Source organism: Ceratina calcarata, unplaced genomic scaffold (genome assembly GCF_001652005.2).
Source record: "Ceratina calcarata isolate Rehan_Ccalc_2016 unplaced genomic scaffold, ASM165200v1 scaffold297.2, whole genome shotgun sequence".
Classification (NCBI taxonomy): Eukaryota; Metazoa; Arthropoda; class Insecta; order Hymenoptera; family Apidae; genus Ceratina; species Ceratina calcarata.
This window is the reverse complement of record NW_017152138.1, coordinates 287,351-306,622: the sequence shown is the minus strand read 5'-3', so window position 1 is coordinate 306,622 and position 19,272 is coordinate 287,351. Positions and strand designations below refer to the sequence as shown.

At 38.9% G+C, this 19,272-nt stretch overlaps 2 protein-coding genes across 5 annotated transcripts in view; one reads left to right on the top strand and one right to left on the bottom strand.

Annotated features, from left to right (window-relative positions):
• The first annotated feature begins 2,866 nt into the window (after window positions 1-2,866).
• The window catches only part of LOC108624096 (synaptotagmin-10), a 32,320-nt gene continuing 15,914 nt past the window's right edge, over window positions 2,867-19,272 (top strand). For both annotated transcript variants that reach the window (XM_018023150.2, XM_018023149.2), the window contains exon 1: window positions 2,867-3,091. In XM_018023150.2, coding sequence (XP_017878639.1) covers window positions 3,001-3,091 — 91 coding nt within the window. In that variant the 5' untranslated portion in view covers window positions 2,867-3,000. The remainder of the gene's footprint in view (window positions 3,092-19,272) is intronic.
• LOC113464199 (adenylate kinase 7) lies at window positions 3,109-19,158 on the bottom strand. Of its 3 annotated transcripts, none has more exons than XM_026812760.1 (10): window positions 18,921-19,158; window positions 17,316-17,730; window positions 17,071-17,161; window positions 16,040-16,390; window positions 15,772-15,968; window positions 13,916-14,218; window positions 13,185-13,336; window positions 12,578-12,717; window positions 11,392-11,550; window positions 3,109-6,888 (listed from the first exon to the last, which is right to left on the bottom strand). In XM_026812760.1, exons 1-10 carry the CDS (start codon window positions 19,042-19,044, stop codon window positions 6,577-6,579), a joined length of 2,244 nt encoding a protein of 747 aa, XP_026668561.1. In that variant the 5' UTR covers window positions 19,045-19,158; the 3' UTR covers window positions 3,109-6,576. The 3 variants fall into 3 exon arrangements, with proteins under 3 accessions (XP_026668561.1, XP_026668562.1, XP_026668563.1); XM_026812761.1 differs by having other exon boundaries at window positions 13,916-14,206; XM_026812762.1 differs by having other exon boundaries at window positions 6,815-6,888; window positions 11,378-11,550.

The window sequence follows — 19,272 nt, the reverse complement described above, 5'->3', positions numbered from 1 at the left end:
GCCCGCTATAGGTACACGTACATACATATATTGAGCGTTGTCCCAGGCAACCCAGGGGAAAAAGTCGCGGATGCAACGGGTGCTACGTCAGCATACAATGAACTCAAATCGATCCTTGCTACACCAGTTGCATCGATGCACAATGCACGTGTCTCTCTCTCGTGCATTCAAATGTGTACACGTATTTATACATCTGTACACACAGAAGCGAATCTAGCCCCGACAACGGGATCATTGGATCGATGGCAACTGATGGCAGCGAACAGCGAACGGTGGGCTGGAAAGGAAGGACGCTTTGCGGGAGATCGGGGAATAGAGAAAGTGGAACGGCAGGGGTTGAAAATCAGAGAGAAGCGCCACCCTAACCGAGGCCCAGGCAGAGAAACACCGTCGGCCTTGGGTGAACCCCGATCGAAGCAGTCCTTGAAATCCTTGCATCCTTATCGCGCATCAAGTCCACGTGCCCATAAGTTACTTACTGTCAGAGGAGTTAGACGGATGATCTAAGTACATAAATCCGTGCAAATGCTCACCTACTATTTGTAAAAATTATTCACGCGTATTTGTGAGCTATTTGAAGAGGACAAACGTGGTAGGTAGATACACATACATTAACGAGAATGGGGCTAATGTTTGTAATTGTTCTTGAGAAATGTTGACATTTCCAACAAAATTTGTTGTTCGTTAGCATTTACTGAATACAAGGGCTTATTACCTTCCGAGTAGCAACCGACCACAAATGTTTGCTATATTAGATAGATATTGGCTATTGGAGGGTATTGACCTAATATGCTGTCGCATTACGTCAAGCTATATTTCCTTCAATTACATCGAAGATTCTGTTGAAATAGACATATGTATGTATTTCGCTTTCGTACAAGTCAAATCGCATAACCGTTTATGACCTACTATTGTTAAAAGATTATTTGTAAATAACTATCCTATTATTGTTAAAAGAAATGATATTAAAAGTTTTCTAAACAACCAATGCCTCTGGATTTTTGCTTATGAGCATCGACCACAGTAACAGATACATTGATACGAAACGTGCGTTTAATAAATACAAGAATTCTTGTGTGTGCAACAAATCTCGCACAATCAAGGCTCGATTTCGGGCCATATCACGTCTATACATAAGAAAGAGAATTCAATGAGATAGCCGAGATAATGAGGATGGATGTCGAGATTGGTCACTGGATATTGAGAAATTTGAGAGAGAGAGAGACATAAAGAGAGAAAAGATTCTGATGGGGCAGCCTCATAAGAAATATTTCGATTAATAATTCATCCGGTTTTCTATTCTTGGAGAGCTGTTTCCGTAAATCTTAGGGCAGAGCCTGCCAATGCTTATGAATTCTTCAAAGGTTTCCCTTTGTCGGATAAGCCATGACCTCTGGGTGTTGGTGGACTCATATCAAGGGTTGTGAGAAACAGCTAGTAAATTGTTGGTTGCGCTTTCATCTTACTTTAACCATTCCAAGTATCAAATTCATTACGTAAAGCATGATTAGGGATGATGCAATACATGGTTCTAGGAGAAAAAATAATTTAAACAATCCTTTAGAGAATTTTTTTTAATCTACTTAAAATTCCTTAAGAAAACAGTTTCGACGAAATCTGACAACTTACATAGTTAATTATAAGTCAGCATATTGTGTTTAACAGAGAGCTTTGTACTATCAGCTACCAGAGAAGTGAGTAAATACTTGCTCGTTAAGGTGTCAAAGGCAAACTATTAGGTACGTTCGACACGAAGAGTAGAAAAAGCGCGAACAAAATGCAACAATTATAGGGTGCGCATGGTTCATGCACCCGGTAATCTATATATATACCGGCGTACAGATTCAAGGACATGCACGTGCTGCAAGCGGATCCAATAACCCTGCCTCGTAGGGGAGGCGCGAACTGTTTACGAATAGGATTATGCAGGTAAAGCATAATCCCTCCTTGAAAATACCCCCAACTTTGTACTACATGTACGTACTATAATTGTTCACACGCGCGTATACGTATTAATTGCAACCCTGCGAAACACGACGATATTGAGCACAAAAATGACAGTGCCGTCATGTCACGCCATCGAGGGGCAGGGCAACGAAAGGCGAAGATCAAACACGAATCTACTGAGAGCTGAGGGTAGGTATAAAAACGATGGGATGGTGAAAAAGCGTCAGGCGAGAGGAAAGAGGATGCATTATCGGACACGAGTAGCTGCGCTAGCCGAGACCTTCACCGAGACCCAGTTGCTCGACATTGCCCCTGTGCTGTGTTCGAACCGGCGCACTCCGCCCTACCTGTAGCGAGCGCCAGAGAGATATGTATAACGAATTTGTAGAAAGCAATAATAAATACTCGTACTAATTCGTTGACTTGTAATCGTTGATTGTTCGTGCTGCTAGTCTATTCAATATTATCTGAAACCGTGTTAAAAATATCTGCGGCACAAAAATGGAACACGTATCTGAAATAAGAAATTAAACAATCTCCCATTTTATAAAATAGTTTGGGCCACTATGTGCTACCTATTTGGGTCATAACATGCATTCATGCGGCCAGTATATTGGAAGCTTTCATGGTGATCAGACGTTCCGAGCCAAGGCAACTTAGTCCAGCATACCATCAGCCCCTTCTTCACCACTCCTGCCTGCACTTTATTCACCCTGGTTCAGGTATCGCCTTGCTACCCCATCCTGTACGTAACGTGTTGCCGGCCAAGGAACGTTGAGGGGCAGGAAGAACTAGGGAGGGTGGGGGGTAGGATGTACGCACGCGAGGGTCAAGGAGGGTAAGAAGAGAGCAGGATGGAGGGCTTCAAGGGAAAAGCTGGCGAACGCAGGCGCGAACGCAGACGCAATAAGTCGGCGAAACGGCGCGGCGCCCAGCATTCCAGCGGCGGCAGACAACGCGGCACGATCAAGCCCAGATAATCACTTTGTCGCATCCGCTTGCAGCGCGTACCACGTCGACCAGATCCTCCGTTAGTCACGCATCGGACCGGACATGGGTGTCGTGAAGACCGCCTCGGAAAACATACTCGAGGAGACCGTGGTCCCTAGCGAGGAGGCGAATTACTCCGTACAGGGTCATACCGGTGAGTTTATTTACAATTTTTCTTATTTAAATGTGTTTATGTTTCATAGGCGACTATGATTGTAAGATGTAAGAATTATACGACTAATGTCTGTGTCGAGTATGAAAAATCACGAGTAAAGATATTATGTCGTGACGGGACATCGCGATTAGAATGTTCACGGGAACATAAAGAGGAAGCGGGCTTTTCGTGCTTAATTCTAGTGAGAATTTATAGGTAATGTTGCGAGTCGCCCACATGAGCAACTGCTAACAGGTGTTTGAAGATACAGATATACTGGCTGCGCTACAACTATGTATATGTATACTTCACTCATCGTACAAGACGTCGCGTCGCGTCGGGTCACGTCGTGCGCCGGGGTGACAATGAAATTATTCACAATTTCCCATCCGATCCTTTTCAAGCACTCTCGGCGGTAAATTAATCGACTTAAGGTCGATTATCGGATTGCGATTTTGCGTTCGGCTAGAGCTAAACGTTGTCAGTCCTATTCGGGGACGCGCAATTGCATTGGGGAGGTTGGTTTTATTTTTAAACGCGATTGGAGATCGATTTTATCGATTAGTAGATTGATTTAAGCAAACTTATTTTGTTTGTTATTGAAACGTTTGCTTGTTGAAGAGGAAATACTATAGAATTTTCAAGCTTCTGTAAATTTTTCTGTAAATCTATTAAAAAACCGCAGTCTATTCCTGATCACATTTTTGTATAACATTCAATTCCTTTATGCCTTATCATTCGGTTTATAAAACGAGTACTTTGGATAAAGATTTAATGTAAAAAATGTAAAAGGATCGAGGAATATTCGTCAAAGCTTGTTATATATACCCGAATTCATAGAATTCAGTAATACCAACATTCCAATTATATTTTATTCGAAGAAAAATAAAGTTATTCCTCCGATTTCGACGGTGTGTTCTTTTTTTGCAATATGTCATCGTGGCATACTTCGAAACGGCGATACGCGAGAAAGCGTAGGCGTTGCATTTATTTTCAAACTAGCATTTGTCAATTCTATTTATATTTAGTTCACTAGAAAAGATCGATAGTGATTCCCTACGGAGATTACATCATTTTTGTTCGCAAAATTTGTCTATCATTTTTACAGCTGAGCGTGTTTATCGATTCATCTCGAATGCTCAGTGAAGTCTAAGCGATAGGTTTAAAAACACGCATTCCTGCGAGTTTGTAAAGGCACGTAAACATGCGTGAAAGCGTAGCTTCATTGTTACTTGCCCAATGTAAAGCAATTTCCCGTTTGTTTTCAAGAGAAACAAACGGTAAATCGCGATAGTACACAGTACGAGTAGCTCTCGGCGAAAGGAGCAAAACCTACGTCATGTTAAAGACGAGGAACAATGTGATAGCATCGTCCTTGGCCTCGCAAGGCCGCTTGTATCTCGATGGGAAAAGTAAGTAGTATCTATTCATTCTGGAAACGAGAAATTTTTAACGCGCGGTCGCGTTCTCAAATGGGAATATTTATACATATGTAATTATGACAATGATAAATCAACTTGTACCGCTAACAGCTTTCTGATCCATTTAAATTTATGATTCGTTGAAACTCAGCTCTTAAAGTAAATCGGTACGCCATTTCCTACCATTTGTTTTAATATAACGAGATTTATTCAACATAATATATTCGATGTTTACAAAAACTTGTTTGACTCGGGAACACACACGATTCAAGTGTCGTATATTTATTTAAGCGTTCAGCAGGGATCGGGAATATTTTCCATTTCTCGCTATCTACATCATACTGTTCCCTAAATCAATATGTACGATTTTACGGCAGCGTTTAAAAGCCAATAATCCGATCGGGAATAAAATTGTCAAATCTGAAACAGTGATAGACTTTACGTGTTGCTTTCAGTTTTCAGACTTTTCATCCATGCGATAACGTTTTTTCAGTCTTCATATACGGCTACAGTAACCTAATATTTCTAGTACGAAAAAACTACCTCGCGCGCCACAATATTGACTTCACGTTCTCTGAACAAAATGAATGTTATCAATATAGGACCTTAGCGGATCGTATGATCTCTTTAAACAAATTGGTCCATTTTCCAACAAGCTTTTGCTGCGTGTGCGTAGAACGGTCAAGGACTCGCGACGTTTATTTTACGTTTCATGGACCACACTCGCCCCTGACGCACGCGATGGTCATTCTAAAAAAGTGGATCCAGTTTAAACGATTCGGATCATAATCGCGCGATCCTTTCAATTGTTTCTCTACTTCCGATTTATTCACATATTTCAATGATATTTATATACAAAATAATTACATATTGTATATGTATAATTGGGAAGAATAAATTTTTGTCACACGAATGCAAAATTATTCAGAGAAGAAATTATATGTTGTTACATTGCGATTCGAACATTCTAGAATTTTTATAAATTTCACGATCGATTCTGATTAAATCAAGCAGAACAAATTATGTGTCTTTGGGTTTCAAATATATTGTATGCTTTTATTATTTTACTCACAGAAGCGTCCATGAAAGGGATGAGTATACGGTGAGAATTATCTCAGAAAATATGCAGTTACGGCCATAACGAAATAAAGGTACTACGTAAACTGTTTCTGTTACCACGATGATCCCGTGTATGTATTTAAATAATTTACGCTACTTTATTCTTACTAAAGCTTACGGTGTTAAGAAACGTACACTTCATCTTTGAAATAATCCTGCAGGGATTAAATGGCCCGTAAAATTTCTACTTTTCTCTCGTTGCTCGTATGTGTAACAGAAGAGAAAAAGGAAACAATTATAATTATACAGTAGGGGATAAACCTTTCCCGGTCAATTTTTCTCATTTTCAATTAAACAAAACTAGAACAGGGCGTAGGCACGGCAATTATCTGTATAAGCCGCCTGGGATACTTGTTCGCTTACGGCGACGCGTTCCATCGCTTAAACGATTTTATAAAAGAGGCAGCTGTCTCTTGTTGAAACTGTTTCGAAAGAAAATTCCACATTTCTACAGCGTTAAAACCATTAAATTTCGCTTTCTGTAACTACTTTATTAACACAAATACTTCATTTCTATGATAAGGAAGTACGATTGTCAACGTTACGAAATGTGACTCATTGTTTTCCTTTCATCATTTTATACAAATGCTTCATTCCGACACAAAATCAAGGTATCATGCAGATTATGAACAGAAAATAGTACATGAAATCTGTGCGTAATCACTATTGCACAATCACCGCACTTTCTACCTTTCCTTTCTGCGAGGAATAACAACAAGAGCACTATTATATTCGGATCACAGGAATTCAGGGTTGGCACAAATACACAAAAATCGTAGTACAGCCGGCTGTTTGGTAATTTTCTATGTAAAAATAAATCTAAAACAAGGAATAAAATTTTTGCACTGTCGTTTCCGTCTTATGTGTAGAGTAATTATTTATCCGTTGGTTAATCAGCTATGTTCCGCCGATAGAGCCTTGCGATTCGTTCTCACTTACAATTAGTTAGTCCTCCGTCTGCTCGGAGGTCGACTCGTCTTCTTTTTCATACGAGTCGGTGTCATCGTAGGTGAAACATGGGGTGACACACGTCGTTACCTTCCGGCTTGTGCACACGTCGATTTCACTGCTGTCCGTCGTCTCATCCGATAGCTTGCTATCTCGTTTTAAAAGCTGCATTACCTTGTCGCTGAATTCCTCTTCTGGAAGAATGTTGGCACCGAACTTCTCGATTACGTCCAAGACCGAGCTCATTGTCGCCGTGTAGTCCGGCTCGAACATCTTGCCCTCAGGATTCTCTTTGAACAGGTATTCAGCCTGAGAGCGGATGGATTAAATTAAAAGTTTGCTTTCATATAACTGTAAATTTAGGTAGTTGTAGCTTAACAAGTTAGTGGAATAAAAATCTATTTAAATTAAAAATAGAACTCGAAGGTCATTCGTATAAATTCAATTTGATTGTACGTGTATCGAAATATGTATACGAGAAGCTTTTAATAAATTCAATTTCATTCCGAACAAAACAGATGGGTATTATTATTGACGAGGGAAACTGGAATGGTACAGCTGTAGGATGCTTTATACAACGCGTATCCAATCGGAATATAACAGGGCGGACGTGTCTCTCGATATTCTTTTCGAATACATGATGCGTACGCGGCCCACTTAAAAATGGGTCGATCCTTAAGTTTCTGACCCACTTCCCAATTCCGGCCGCGTTACATTGTTTTCACTTTTCAATGCTATATTTGCGATATACGCTAACGCAGTCATTTCTCAACGTTCCTGCATTGAAAAACTATAATCTTCAAGAAATGGTTTTTAATATTTTTGTTAACAATGAAGAATTTTTCTATACCTGAATAATATACGTTCGTGCGATAGAGTCTATCATATAAATGGCTGACTATCTATGCTTCGAGATAAGTGCTGCGTGAAATAATTGTTAAACGGCGGAAGAAAGCACAGAGGTATGTATGTATATCTCTGACTGGTTTTTCATTCAAAGCCACTGCAAGAGGGAAACGTTTTCCTTGTTCGTACAGATTATCTCAAACTGAGTTTGTTTTGATTTTTCAAAAACCAATTAAATTACGTAGTTATTTCGCCTGTTTAAAAGATAGAAAAGAGAGACGAATTCAATGAACCCGAAGGAACTTTGAAACAGTTCAAGGTCGCAGAAGAGTAAAAGTTATTTGAACAGGCAGAAATCAATATGCCTGATACGTCTGCGGGACTCCTTGCAAGTTTATATAATAACCGCTTAATGAACGTAACTTCGTTTGAACAACTTTCGAAAGTCGTTAGAGCTTGTCTAAATTAACATACTTTCTTCAAGGCTGAATGCAGAAACAACCATTTAAGGACAAAATATCTGTATTAATATTTATCTTTCCTCTTCCGCTTAATAACTTCGTTCAGTTGCTTCTAAGTCATCTTTCGCGGAAATATATTATAAAATCCGACGTAACAGAAAATAAAAATGAAAGCGCAGAGATTAAAAGCTACTAAAAGAGAATGTGAGAAATGTTCGCAGAAAATTGGTCAAAGCTAAAGTTATGTCAAGGTTACGTAATGAGAATTCCATTAATTTACATAAAATTTTCTCTGTGTTCCGGCTTAAATTAATCCGTGATCATACATGCGCGAAGAAGGAAAATGTTTTAGCTCATAACGTACAATGTCAGTTCCTAGATATGTATCACTATCAGCATTATGAATTGCTCAGTAGAAACGATATGTAATTTCGCTAATAAATGTTAGCGGTTAATGTGAAGAAAATTATGTTGCACATCATGCAATATCTCTAATATTAATCTCCCTAATATCGAAACAAACATGAATTCGTTAATCCAAACTCATAAAAGTTACCCAATTCTGAAACGTATGTACGTACGGGTATTTATAAATTTCACTGTGTCCTTACAATTTATTAAAAACCTACATTTTCGCTTTCAATTTCCATCGTGTTAACCGAGTGTAATTAAACGAGCAAGGAAATTACATTGTCTGAGAAGCTTCATTGAGTTCGAAAGTAAGGCGCGCTCCTGCCCATCCCGCCGCGCCACAGTCTATTCTCGTATTTAAAGTAGTCACTGCGGAACAACGATGCAACGCAGCTGTGCGACTGAGTATGCTAATTAGATTAACTTAACTTCAACGCCTTCACGTACGCAATAAATTTAATATAAGTATCATATATGTACTCCAGAGATAACAAACAATAGATGATTGAGAATCCTTGCTTAAAGATTCACCTGGCCAAGAAGGCGAAACACGCTTTTCACGTTGTTCAATTTCCGTGACGATGCAATCTAGGAAATGTAAACGGTATCCGACGAGACTGATATTCGCAGTTTCACTGGCTGTCACGTTGTTACTATAATAATCTGAATTCGCGTCACGCGTCATTCAAAGGATTCATCCTGGACCTTTCATTAATTCCCATCTGTCTACATAGGCTCTATGAACCCATGTACAACACGAAAACATATGTAGCAGTTAGTTGCTGTAAACGATAGACGTTTGCTTATTAAAACCGTAACATGTCTACGATTAAAACTCACCATATTGCGAGATCTCTCGCTATCGATGGATGCTAGCAACTGCTTCAACATAATATCTCGGGAATTCCGGGTTAAAGTTTATTTATACTATTGTAATTTGTCCGCAGAACTAAGCAGAAACTTCGTTACGAATCTACTGTTTCACGCTGAACTCGTGTAGGATGATTCAATGTAGTTAAGCTGGATTTGAATAGAAATTGAGCGTAACATAACAATTGTTAATTAAATGTCGATATTGTATTAGCATGTCTAGGCCGAGTTAAGGTTGATCGAATTCTTGCAGGAACATTCCAAGCGAGGAAAATTGAATTATGGAATTCGAACTTTCTTCATCAAAAATAAATTATCGATTTATATCTGAATAATTATTGTAATCACGGTTTCCTTTACTGCAATTAACCGTACGATTGTTGTGAATTTGAAATATGCGAAACAATATCGTGGACACGCTGCGAAGCGGAACAGGAATTCGTCTTACAAATTGATCGATTGAACCGTCGAACAAACTTCTTTTTCATTATAATTCCATTTACTTGATAATATCGCAAGTTAGCAGCGAAGCAAGCAAAAGTTAACTTATTAAAGTAACGTATAACAGTAAATAGTTTATATCAGAAAGAAAGAAAAAGGCCTGGATACGTTAATCTATTAGATGAATCTTTTCATGAAAAGTAATATTTAAATCCTGAACAGTGTCTAATCTAATCGATAAATTCCTTTTCTTATAAGATGCACGCCACCTGTATTATAGACATACATACATATATACGTATGCATATGTACATATGTTAGCTTTCATAAGACTGAACAAAGAGCGACACACATTGTTCAGTAAAGTCAGTTTGCAAGTATGTCGTATATTATGAACGTCCGACAAGTTTGCTTTGTATCAGAAGCATTGTTTCTGAACTGTAACATATTAAACATATCTCACGCATATTTGCTGTACACCGACATAATTTCTAGCGATTAATCTCGTGTTATTAAATACCGAGTAATATTTTAAATATTTTTCATTTAACTTTACTACATACCAACAATAATTATACACTTGATTTCTATTTGGATTTTACTAGCAAAAAAAAATTGTCCCGTCGTGTTTGATCGTACACAGGAGAACTGTTGAAGCAAATGATAAATGCTCTCTACAATATTACGTCGATTATTCATAAAATACGAGCACCTGCGGTACGAGAGCATCATTTGTCGCCAGAGCATGACATTTGTGTGCGCGCGGTTTCAATTTTTCCTGTTATGATTTTCTTCCTCAAATCGATAAACATCTTCACGTTTAATCATGAAATTGCAATTGTTTAGTGATATTGGAATTTTATGAAAAACAATTTCCGAATCTTACTGGAGTCTATTAAAGGAAGACATCAAGACTGATATTTCAAATAAAAAAAACATTAATATTCACGGACTTATTATTTTTTTTAATAAAATTACAAAAAGAAAATAGCGGATACTATTTATTACTATCTTGTATTAGTAATTTGCATAAAAATCATCTGCCTCAAACACCTTATAACATCTTGAAGTGGGTTCAAGGTGGAATCTGTATAATCCCGGACTCAATGATATGAGGAGAGTTGTGTCCTTTAACAACAATACTCGTTAAGCTTTGATCGTATGAAGGCATGATGGTCCGCAAAAGAATCGATTCGTTACGCGAAGCATCATCTCGGAAGAAGGGTAATACGAAGGACGTGTCGCGAGTCGAAGCGCGAAACTTGAATCGTTGGTAACCCAGGAAGCGTCGAAGGTAATGGGAATTTACCTCGACTATATATCACTCTTTCCCTTTGACCGTACCCCTCTCCGTTTGTCTTACATAAAAGAAAAGCTAATCGATACGGCACGGTGCGCGGTGTCTCTCAACGCAAACAGTGGACGGATACGCATGTCGTATTTTTTCCACCCAGTCTATAAACGTCAAAATAATCCATATAATTTATTGTCTACTTATGTAGGAGCAATCTCGTATCAATTTAGCTCTCACTTCTATTCTTTTTTTAAGTAAATGAACTTGAACCTTGCAATTGAAGATGACCCAATCAGAGGTCCATGGAGCACGATTCCACATTTCCGTTCAATTGCGTCTATTGTTTCCTTTCCCCTTAAAACCGCCGAAGGGGAAGCGGAACAGTACGGGAGATGGAGCAATGGTAAGAAAGAACTTTGCCAGATCATTACCGCGAAACATCATATGCATTCCCCAGAGACAAAACAATAGGTACCGTTTTCAACTCACGAGAAAGTCGACTGGGTCGTCCGGTCGGAGGTTCGCAACTTCGATCAGTCCTTTTGTCAACGTTGGGAACACGTACTTCACTAAGTAGTGGCGCAAAGGTAGACCAGCTATGCACAGTTTCTCTTCCTCTTCTTCTATCAATTTCTCCATGAGCTGCGTCTGCAAGAATAAGAATTCTCATTCCAAACATAATTGTTTCCTTTGGAATGAATATGCTCGAAAATTAAAATCATCTGATACACGAAAGGAAAATAATAGCAAATCCAGAGAATTTTCATTAAAAATATTGTACGCTTTTGTTAATTAATTTCGCATAAGAGCCACCACACGAACAAAGCACAACCACGAACTCGTACCCAAATAACGATATCGTTAACGTTTCACCAGAATCAATCATTAAGCTCGTGTCTGTGCTGATACGTGATTTATGCGACGGTTCGTTTTCGATTTCTCATACGTACTCATTAGAATTACAAACCGATAATTTGCGTTTTCCGATAACAGTTTCTAAAAAAGATATTACGCTCGCAATGGCGTATTCTCCGGAATGTTTAACATGTTCCATACCAATCATGTATTATTAATAAGGTGCGTTTACAGCTACATATGTCTGTTTCCCTTAGACAAATTAATGCAAAATTAAATTATCACGAAAGGTATGACAGAAGAATATTATCATTTCAATATGAAATATCAATACCCTGTAAATATTTCTAGATAAAAGCAGTTCTATTTCGTATATTCTAACCGATTCTTGGTTCGTCATTTTCATTTAAAGTTATTGAATTGTTCTGTCGCTTCCTGTTTTCACAGTATAGCGATTTCTCGATATCCGTCGAGTTTTATCGCGATAAAGGCATACGCATTTCATAAACAGAGAGATGAAAGTACGAAGGAAATATAAGAAGCTGTAGAAAAATATCATAATTCGCTGATTACGTTCGATAATTCTCTTTCCCCACGAATCTCCTTTGTTACTCTTTTGTTTTTAAAATGGACGATAGGAAAAGCACGTGAAATCAAAGAAGCAGTCTATTACACAGTGGTTCAAAGTGGTATAACAGCTTTTGTAAAAATAAATTATCTGAAGAATTGTATTATTAAACTCCCAGCATCTGTAATACGCTTCTACGTTTCTTATGTTTATTCTCTCTCCCATTGTCAATTGAAAGCAATTAATTCCTACCCATTCCTCCATCTTCTCCTCGCGTAGCCGCTTACGTTCCAGGAATTCCCTTTCCGCTTGCAGCTTGGCGGCTGTTTCCGCTTCGCTCGCTTCCTTCTCGGCGAGCTTTCGGGCGTCCATTGCTTCCTCCGCAGTCAAGCCTTATGAGACGAACGGTGCGTTGAGAATTTTTGTCAAATCTAATGTATTTTAAAATCAACGAATACGAAAATGGCTATTACCTTTAAACGTGGATTTAAAGATAGAATGTAAATTGAATGACAAGTTTAAAATCATATTTAGATAAATTTAGAGCAACGAGAGAGTTTGCGTAATGAATATATTTCATGCTGCAACAAACCATTTTCGAAGTATATGTACTGTATCATTACGACAGGACATGGTTTGCATATTTTTTGTTAGATTTTCCAACAACGAAACATCTGCAAGCTTCTCGTTTCGCATCAAAATATCGCATAACTTCTCGTACAGGTAAGGCAAAATTTTACTGAATTTGTGCACGCGTCTTGTAAGTAAAAGATTCGAATGTCTCGATGATGAAAGAGACTTCCCCTTAGACGACTGGGTGATGAACGATGAATTTGGTTACGCCAAAGGCATTTGTTACCATAGTTTCGCGGTAGACCAATTCTCTGGAGACATTGATAAATTGTAGGGAACATGTCAGGACATACGTCATCTTCCACATCGATGATGAGCGGATGGATTTCTATCTCGTCGAAAAACTGCAACGGCGTATTGTCGTCCGTATTCCTCTTTCTACGGTAAAGGATATTATCGGAGAAACCTATAAAATCCTCGGTATCTTACAAAATACTACTTAAATGCACCGCAATATTGGTGTATTTAATATCTCGCGGAATAAATGTGATTCTGGACGTCTTTTAAAGTAGAAAATTATTTTTGTTCGTAACAATCGCTTTGTTTTATAATAATTTTCGTTTTCCTTTCTTCGTCAAGGAATTCAATGCTCTGTTATTGATACTGACTCAATAACATCTCTAATTGCTTTATTTCATCTCATTTTCCGTCGTTTATTATGAATTTAATACGCGTAATCAGAGAATTGTACGTGCTTTGAATGCATACGCTGATGTTAAATTTAGTATCTACACAATTGTTTGTTAATTTCATACGATTACCATTGAACAGTAATCATATATTCGAGAAATTAAAAAAAACTTTTATTTGCAAATAATTGCTGAAGTTGTATTAATTGAATGAGGTAAATCTGCGATACCTTCGGATTTAATTAATACACAATAGTCGTGCGATCTCGCTTTATCGATACGACGTAGCGACATCGAACCCGAGAAACAACATGTTTGCTAGCATTACCTGTACTCCTTCAAACGACGCACCATGTGCTCTTCCGTGTAATGAGTGCCCTGAATCTCCCTCTCGGGCCGATGAATAATCCTTTCTTTCAAAAACTCGTCACGCGCCTCCAACGATACGACCAGCTCGGGCATAATAGTGTCCACCGTATCAATTTCAGTCTCTTCATCCACTTCCTCGTCTACGCCGGCCAAATTTTCCCCGCCGAACAGTTCTCTGGCTTGTTCTAATGTCTTTGGATAACCGTCCATAATGTAGCCTTGATTCGAAACCTCTTTCGAACGCAACTTTCTGAAAAACAATCTATGCCAAGATTATATAATTAGGTGCATTGTACGATCGACGATGTTAACTCTAGGCGATTAGTTTTAGAATTCGGAAATCACAAAAGACGACAATTACGGTTGAAATAGTTACGATAATGATATACGCAACGAGGTCATTTTGCTTATTAACTCTATGCTGAGACGTTTATTAATATTTGATGTATAGCCCATTCAATGGATTAGTAACAATTATTGAAAACTGTTACGAATATTCAACGAAATGCGTGAAGAAATGAAATAATATAAATTACGATCAATTTCGATCACGAGCAAGCAGATATTTCAGGTCCATAAAAATTTATTAAACTGCTGTGCACAAAGAATGGCATGTCATGACAATAAGAGAGCAGTCATTCTCAGAATGGATGTTGAAAAGCCAAAGGACCACTACAGGGGCGTATAAACACCATTGTGTGCTTGAAGCATCCTTACAAGAGACAATGCGGCGTGCGTTGCATATGTAGAAATGCGATTAAGCGCATATCTATATATATCTACAATCGCGCTTCACCGGAATGTCAGTGAACCCTTAAGTGGCACAATAGACACAGCCAGTATATATCCAGGATTTACCAATTCGAGAGTCTTGTCGTCATTGAAATAGAATAATGGTACGCAATCAGTGAAAAGGGTTTTGTCAAAACATGCTAATGATTCAGCACGATCTTGCATTTTGAACCCTTCAATTTAACTACTCTTTATGTATTCCATAGTTGCTGTTATACATATACATGTGTATATATATCACATCGTTAAAGCAGAAGAAAGATTAAGGTATCATTAGAATTAGTGGAATTGCAGTGAACACGTGGCAAACATTTCTGCATATGTTTCACGTTGGTTAATTTGATATACTTGCACCTCAGTTTAATGAATAGTTTAGCTTAAAATTCAATGCCGGTATTTTGCACATGTTACGCGTATGCTGACCACGAAATTTCGTCCCTCTGAAAATAACACGCAACACATATGATGTACGTAGAAACGCGATATTAGCCGGAAACTGTTTGCGTGGCTCTACGTAGAACAGAAGCTCCGCGAGGCAGGTTGATGAAAACGCGGTGTCACTGCATCGTGTGGGTCGATAACAGGTGCCTATTAATACAAATATCACGTGTACCCCACCTCGAAATTAAATTTCTCACGTATGTGTGTGTGTGTAAGTTCTGCGGCGAGTCAATCTTTAAAGCGGAATTATGGCACGAATTGTCGTGCGATGACCACGAATTACCCTAGTCAATAAATCATATTGCATGCGGATGAACGATTGCCTCAACATTGTCCGCAACAAGGAACGAACCGAGTCATTACCAAATTCAAGACTCCAGAGGGGCGATAAGGCAGAGCGTCACTGTTATCCACTTATTTGGCCAAAAATATGGGTTCACGCCATTCGATTCTATACGTGACTACCCTAGCTCCTTAAGGTTCGATTTGATTACCGATTCAATTTAGAGCAGGAAATGTGTATGCAAATTATGTAATCAAAACCGCTCTGGAAGGATCAAATAACCATCAAGTTGAACTAACTTATTCACAAGGACGTCCTCGAGACGACCGTTAGTCCTTTGCATGTTTCGTTCGATTTCATCCAACAGTTCCTGCATTTCCTCCAGACGTGTGGTTTCTTCCTCTTCTTCCTCGTCTTCGACATCCTCCTCGTCCTCCGCGTCCACCTCACCTTCTCCTTTTTTCTCAGCTGCAGTGACCTCCTCGATTTCCTTTGACTGTTCGAAATGAATATTCAATTAAATACGTTCTTACACTTAATACTCTGTTTTAAGCCATCTGTACTAACTAGTTCTTCGATTGTGTCCTGTATCAGTGATTTGACGTGAACGTAAGGTATCTGATAATGATCGGCAAGATAACGGGCGACCTTGGTTTTCCCGGATGCCGGAGGTCCCAGTACAATTATCTTCACAGGCTGAAGATTCCGAGCTGTTTTGTACGCCTTCACAATCTCATTAATGCTGTCAGCGAATGGAGTGTCACTGTGCCACGATATTCTATCCGTAATGTACACCGGGTCCATGATTAAATTCATCGTCATCAGGTCGTAGTATTCTTGCGTGATTTCCGGTAATAGAAAAGCTTCTTCCTCTGCGATTTTTTTCACCTTGCCAGTAGTTAATGCCCTACTGATTTTCTGCGAAACGAGTTCATGTACGTTCCAATAATGCATCGCTGGAATTCATATTCTTATTTTTCCTCTTTTTATAATGAGTATCTACATATAAACAGTATCCCCATCTTGGCTCTTGGCAAAGTAAAGTTTCGTAACAAGAAGAACGCTCAAATATATGAGTTGAGGCAAAGTTTTATAATCGTTGTAATTTGTTTTATTATCCCAGTCAGTTTTTAATTAGAAAATTAAACTCACCAGAGATAATCATGAAACACTCTAAAAAATAATTGCCTTAAATGATTATTACTCAAGCTGATCACAGCTAATTTGTGTGAACAAGCCATATCCATTCCGATAGCATCTGCTACCTATTAACACGTTAAACTCTCAGGCTATCAGTTACTCTACCTCTATTAACAGTCGTGTGATAGACTATTAAATTCCGAACCAAACACTGAGAGTGAACAGTTATGAAGCTGTAACTCCTTGACATTTAATCAATCACATCATCACACGGAAAGTAAGTGCGTAAGAAGTGCAAAAGAATTTGAGTCTTTAAAAAGAAAGTAACTGGGGTGGAAGGAATTGTCAATGGATCAACTTGTACAAAGGAAGAACTTCGTACAAAGGTAACATAGAAGACAAGCATTCAAAATACACGTGTAATTAGAATTTACGATAAAGATTTTTCTACACGATACCTTGACGATGGCAGCTTGTGAAATTGGTTCCTGCTCTGTAGCCACAATATATCGCAGCGCAGGCCAACTTTGAAGCACATCTAGTATTACGCTATGCATCGTTAAAAATTACAGTATTATACATAGCTAATAAATCTTTATATCATATTTTCAAGGAATGTATATCGTATCTTATTTCACTAGAATTAAATTCATATTTCATGAATCAGAATCGTGGGCACTCGTGTAAATTGTTTTACACTCACCTGGATAGATCGCGAACGTGCAGCAAGGGAATTTTATTAGTTCCTTTTCCAAAAATCGGTAGAAATGGAGCATTATGCCACGCCATTTTGAACAAATGATGCAGGGGGCCTTGCTCATCGCCATAAGTTATTCCGCAACAGAGTACCAACGTTTTCAGTTTATCCTTTAATTTCGTCTTCTTCTTTGTTACCACCACTTCCTTCTCGCATTGAATATGATCCTTGAAGTTCGGATGAGGTTTCCGCTTTCGGTAGTCCTCTTCCGTGAATGGTAAATCCGGTTCATCCGGGCTTAGGGGTTTCGTGTTGGCCCAAGTCATCAAGGTCGATATCAAAATGAAATAACGCACTTCGTTGTTACGTCTAAAGGCCTTCGGCGATATTTGTTCCCTCTTTTCCAACTCTTGAACGATAGCTGGAAACGGCGAACAAAACGCGAAGTCGGCACGGCTGATAATTTTTTGCTGGATTTATGAAATACATTGGAGTAGCACAGGAGAAAATGTACAGATAAACTCTCCGATTTCAGTGATTCTTTAATACGTCATTGACGTACGCTGGTCACGTATGTATCCCCTTAGAGAGGGGTGAGTCAGAACTAGAGCGAGCGTGTGAAAACTTCTAGAAAACATCGAAACATGGTAATCCTGTGGCAAAGCCTGTTTTTGGGTATGAAAGAGCGCTACATCTTATTGTTAGCACTTTGGATTAGACACACCGAAGTTTTGCGAGTAACGCTTATGTTTTCAACGATTTTTTCAAAACAAAACGGGTCTTATTGTCTTCAGGAACAATTCGACAATTGTTTCCTGTAAGATCTGTGATTACTTATAAAAGTTTTAACGGACTTATTATTAGCTCGAGATTAACTCTTTTGAGGTACACCACTTTTACGTTAAGCGGCTCATCTATACGTTTACCGCAACGCGAACATGTTTATAGAGATAAAATTGCAGCAGGGGAGTATTAAAGATTCTAACCGTCGCTTTTATGGATTTCGAGTAAAAATCGCTGTGCCGTCTTAAAATATTTTAGTACGCTTTGTTCGCCACGAGAAATGATCCCTTCAGTCAACACCAGAGCTTAAGTCTCCTGGGACCGCTATTAAAATCATGTTGACCAGGGATCCCGATACGCTCCGTACACACCCACGCATACGATCCCGATAAAAAGGATATCATCCCAGATGTAATGACGAGAAAAAGGAGCGAGTTCAAGGCTGAGAGCTGGGCGTCAGCGCGTAGAAATTGCAAGGGAGCAAACATCTCCGTTTTATATGGAACACAGCATCCTCCTCGAAGACCAGCCGCGCGCACCTTTTAACGACCCATTGTCTTTGAAAAAAATTAGAATCCACGGTCTCTCTACTCCGCTTTCATATATTTCAAGTACTTTATTTACCCCTGGGAAGAAGCTGTTTTCTCCCTCTTGCGAAGCAGAATTCACGTTTCCCCGTAGTACGTCGGATAATTATCCCAAGCAAACGCCAAGATGTGAGCAACTAATTCCGAATCGAGATCGAATTTGAATTGAAATATCCCAGTGAAATAAAGAGTCGGGTTACGGTTAACACGATTCGATACGCCGACATTCTTCGATACTAACATTTCAACGCCCATCGAGCCTCCTCGACCTGGTTGCGATCCAGTGTGATGTCGAATATCACGATGCCGCAGTTCATCAACTTTTGCAGAAACATCTCGCGATTGCTTGTGTCCTTTATAATCATAGCCACGTCCTCGGGTGGGGAGTGCTGCGGGCGCGGAACGAGATTCAATGTAATAAAAACGAACTGTGGCCAAGGATAAATCTATTCTATTCGTGGGTTACAATAGAGAGTTGAATGGAAAACCTGATGAGAAAACAGATGAAGAGGAAGAATTGCGTCTGCGAGAATAAACTCACTGACAGCATTGAAGCATCGTCGAGGGAGCATCAACAACGTTCAATTCTATTC

What these genes read in the sequence shown, in the direction of transcription:
- LOC113464199 (XM_026812760.1), bottom strand. Translation starts at nt 19,044, where the DNA reads ATGATTATAAAGGACACAAGCAATCGCGAGATGTTTCTGCAAAAGTTG. An exon ending in CACAAGCTGCCATCGTCAAG is followed by an intron (nt 16,391 to 17,070) that starts GTATCGTGTAGA and finishes CTCGTTTCGCAG; the next exon opens with AAAATCAGTAGGGCATTAAC. An exon ending in CGTCGTTTGAAGGAGTACAG is followed by an intron (nt 13,337 to 13,915) that starts GTAATGCTAGCA and finishes CCTTTACCGTAG; the next exon opens with AAAGAGGAATACGGACGACA.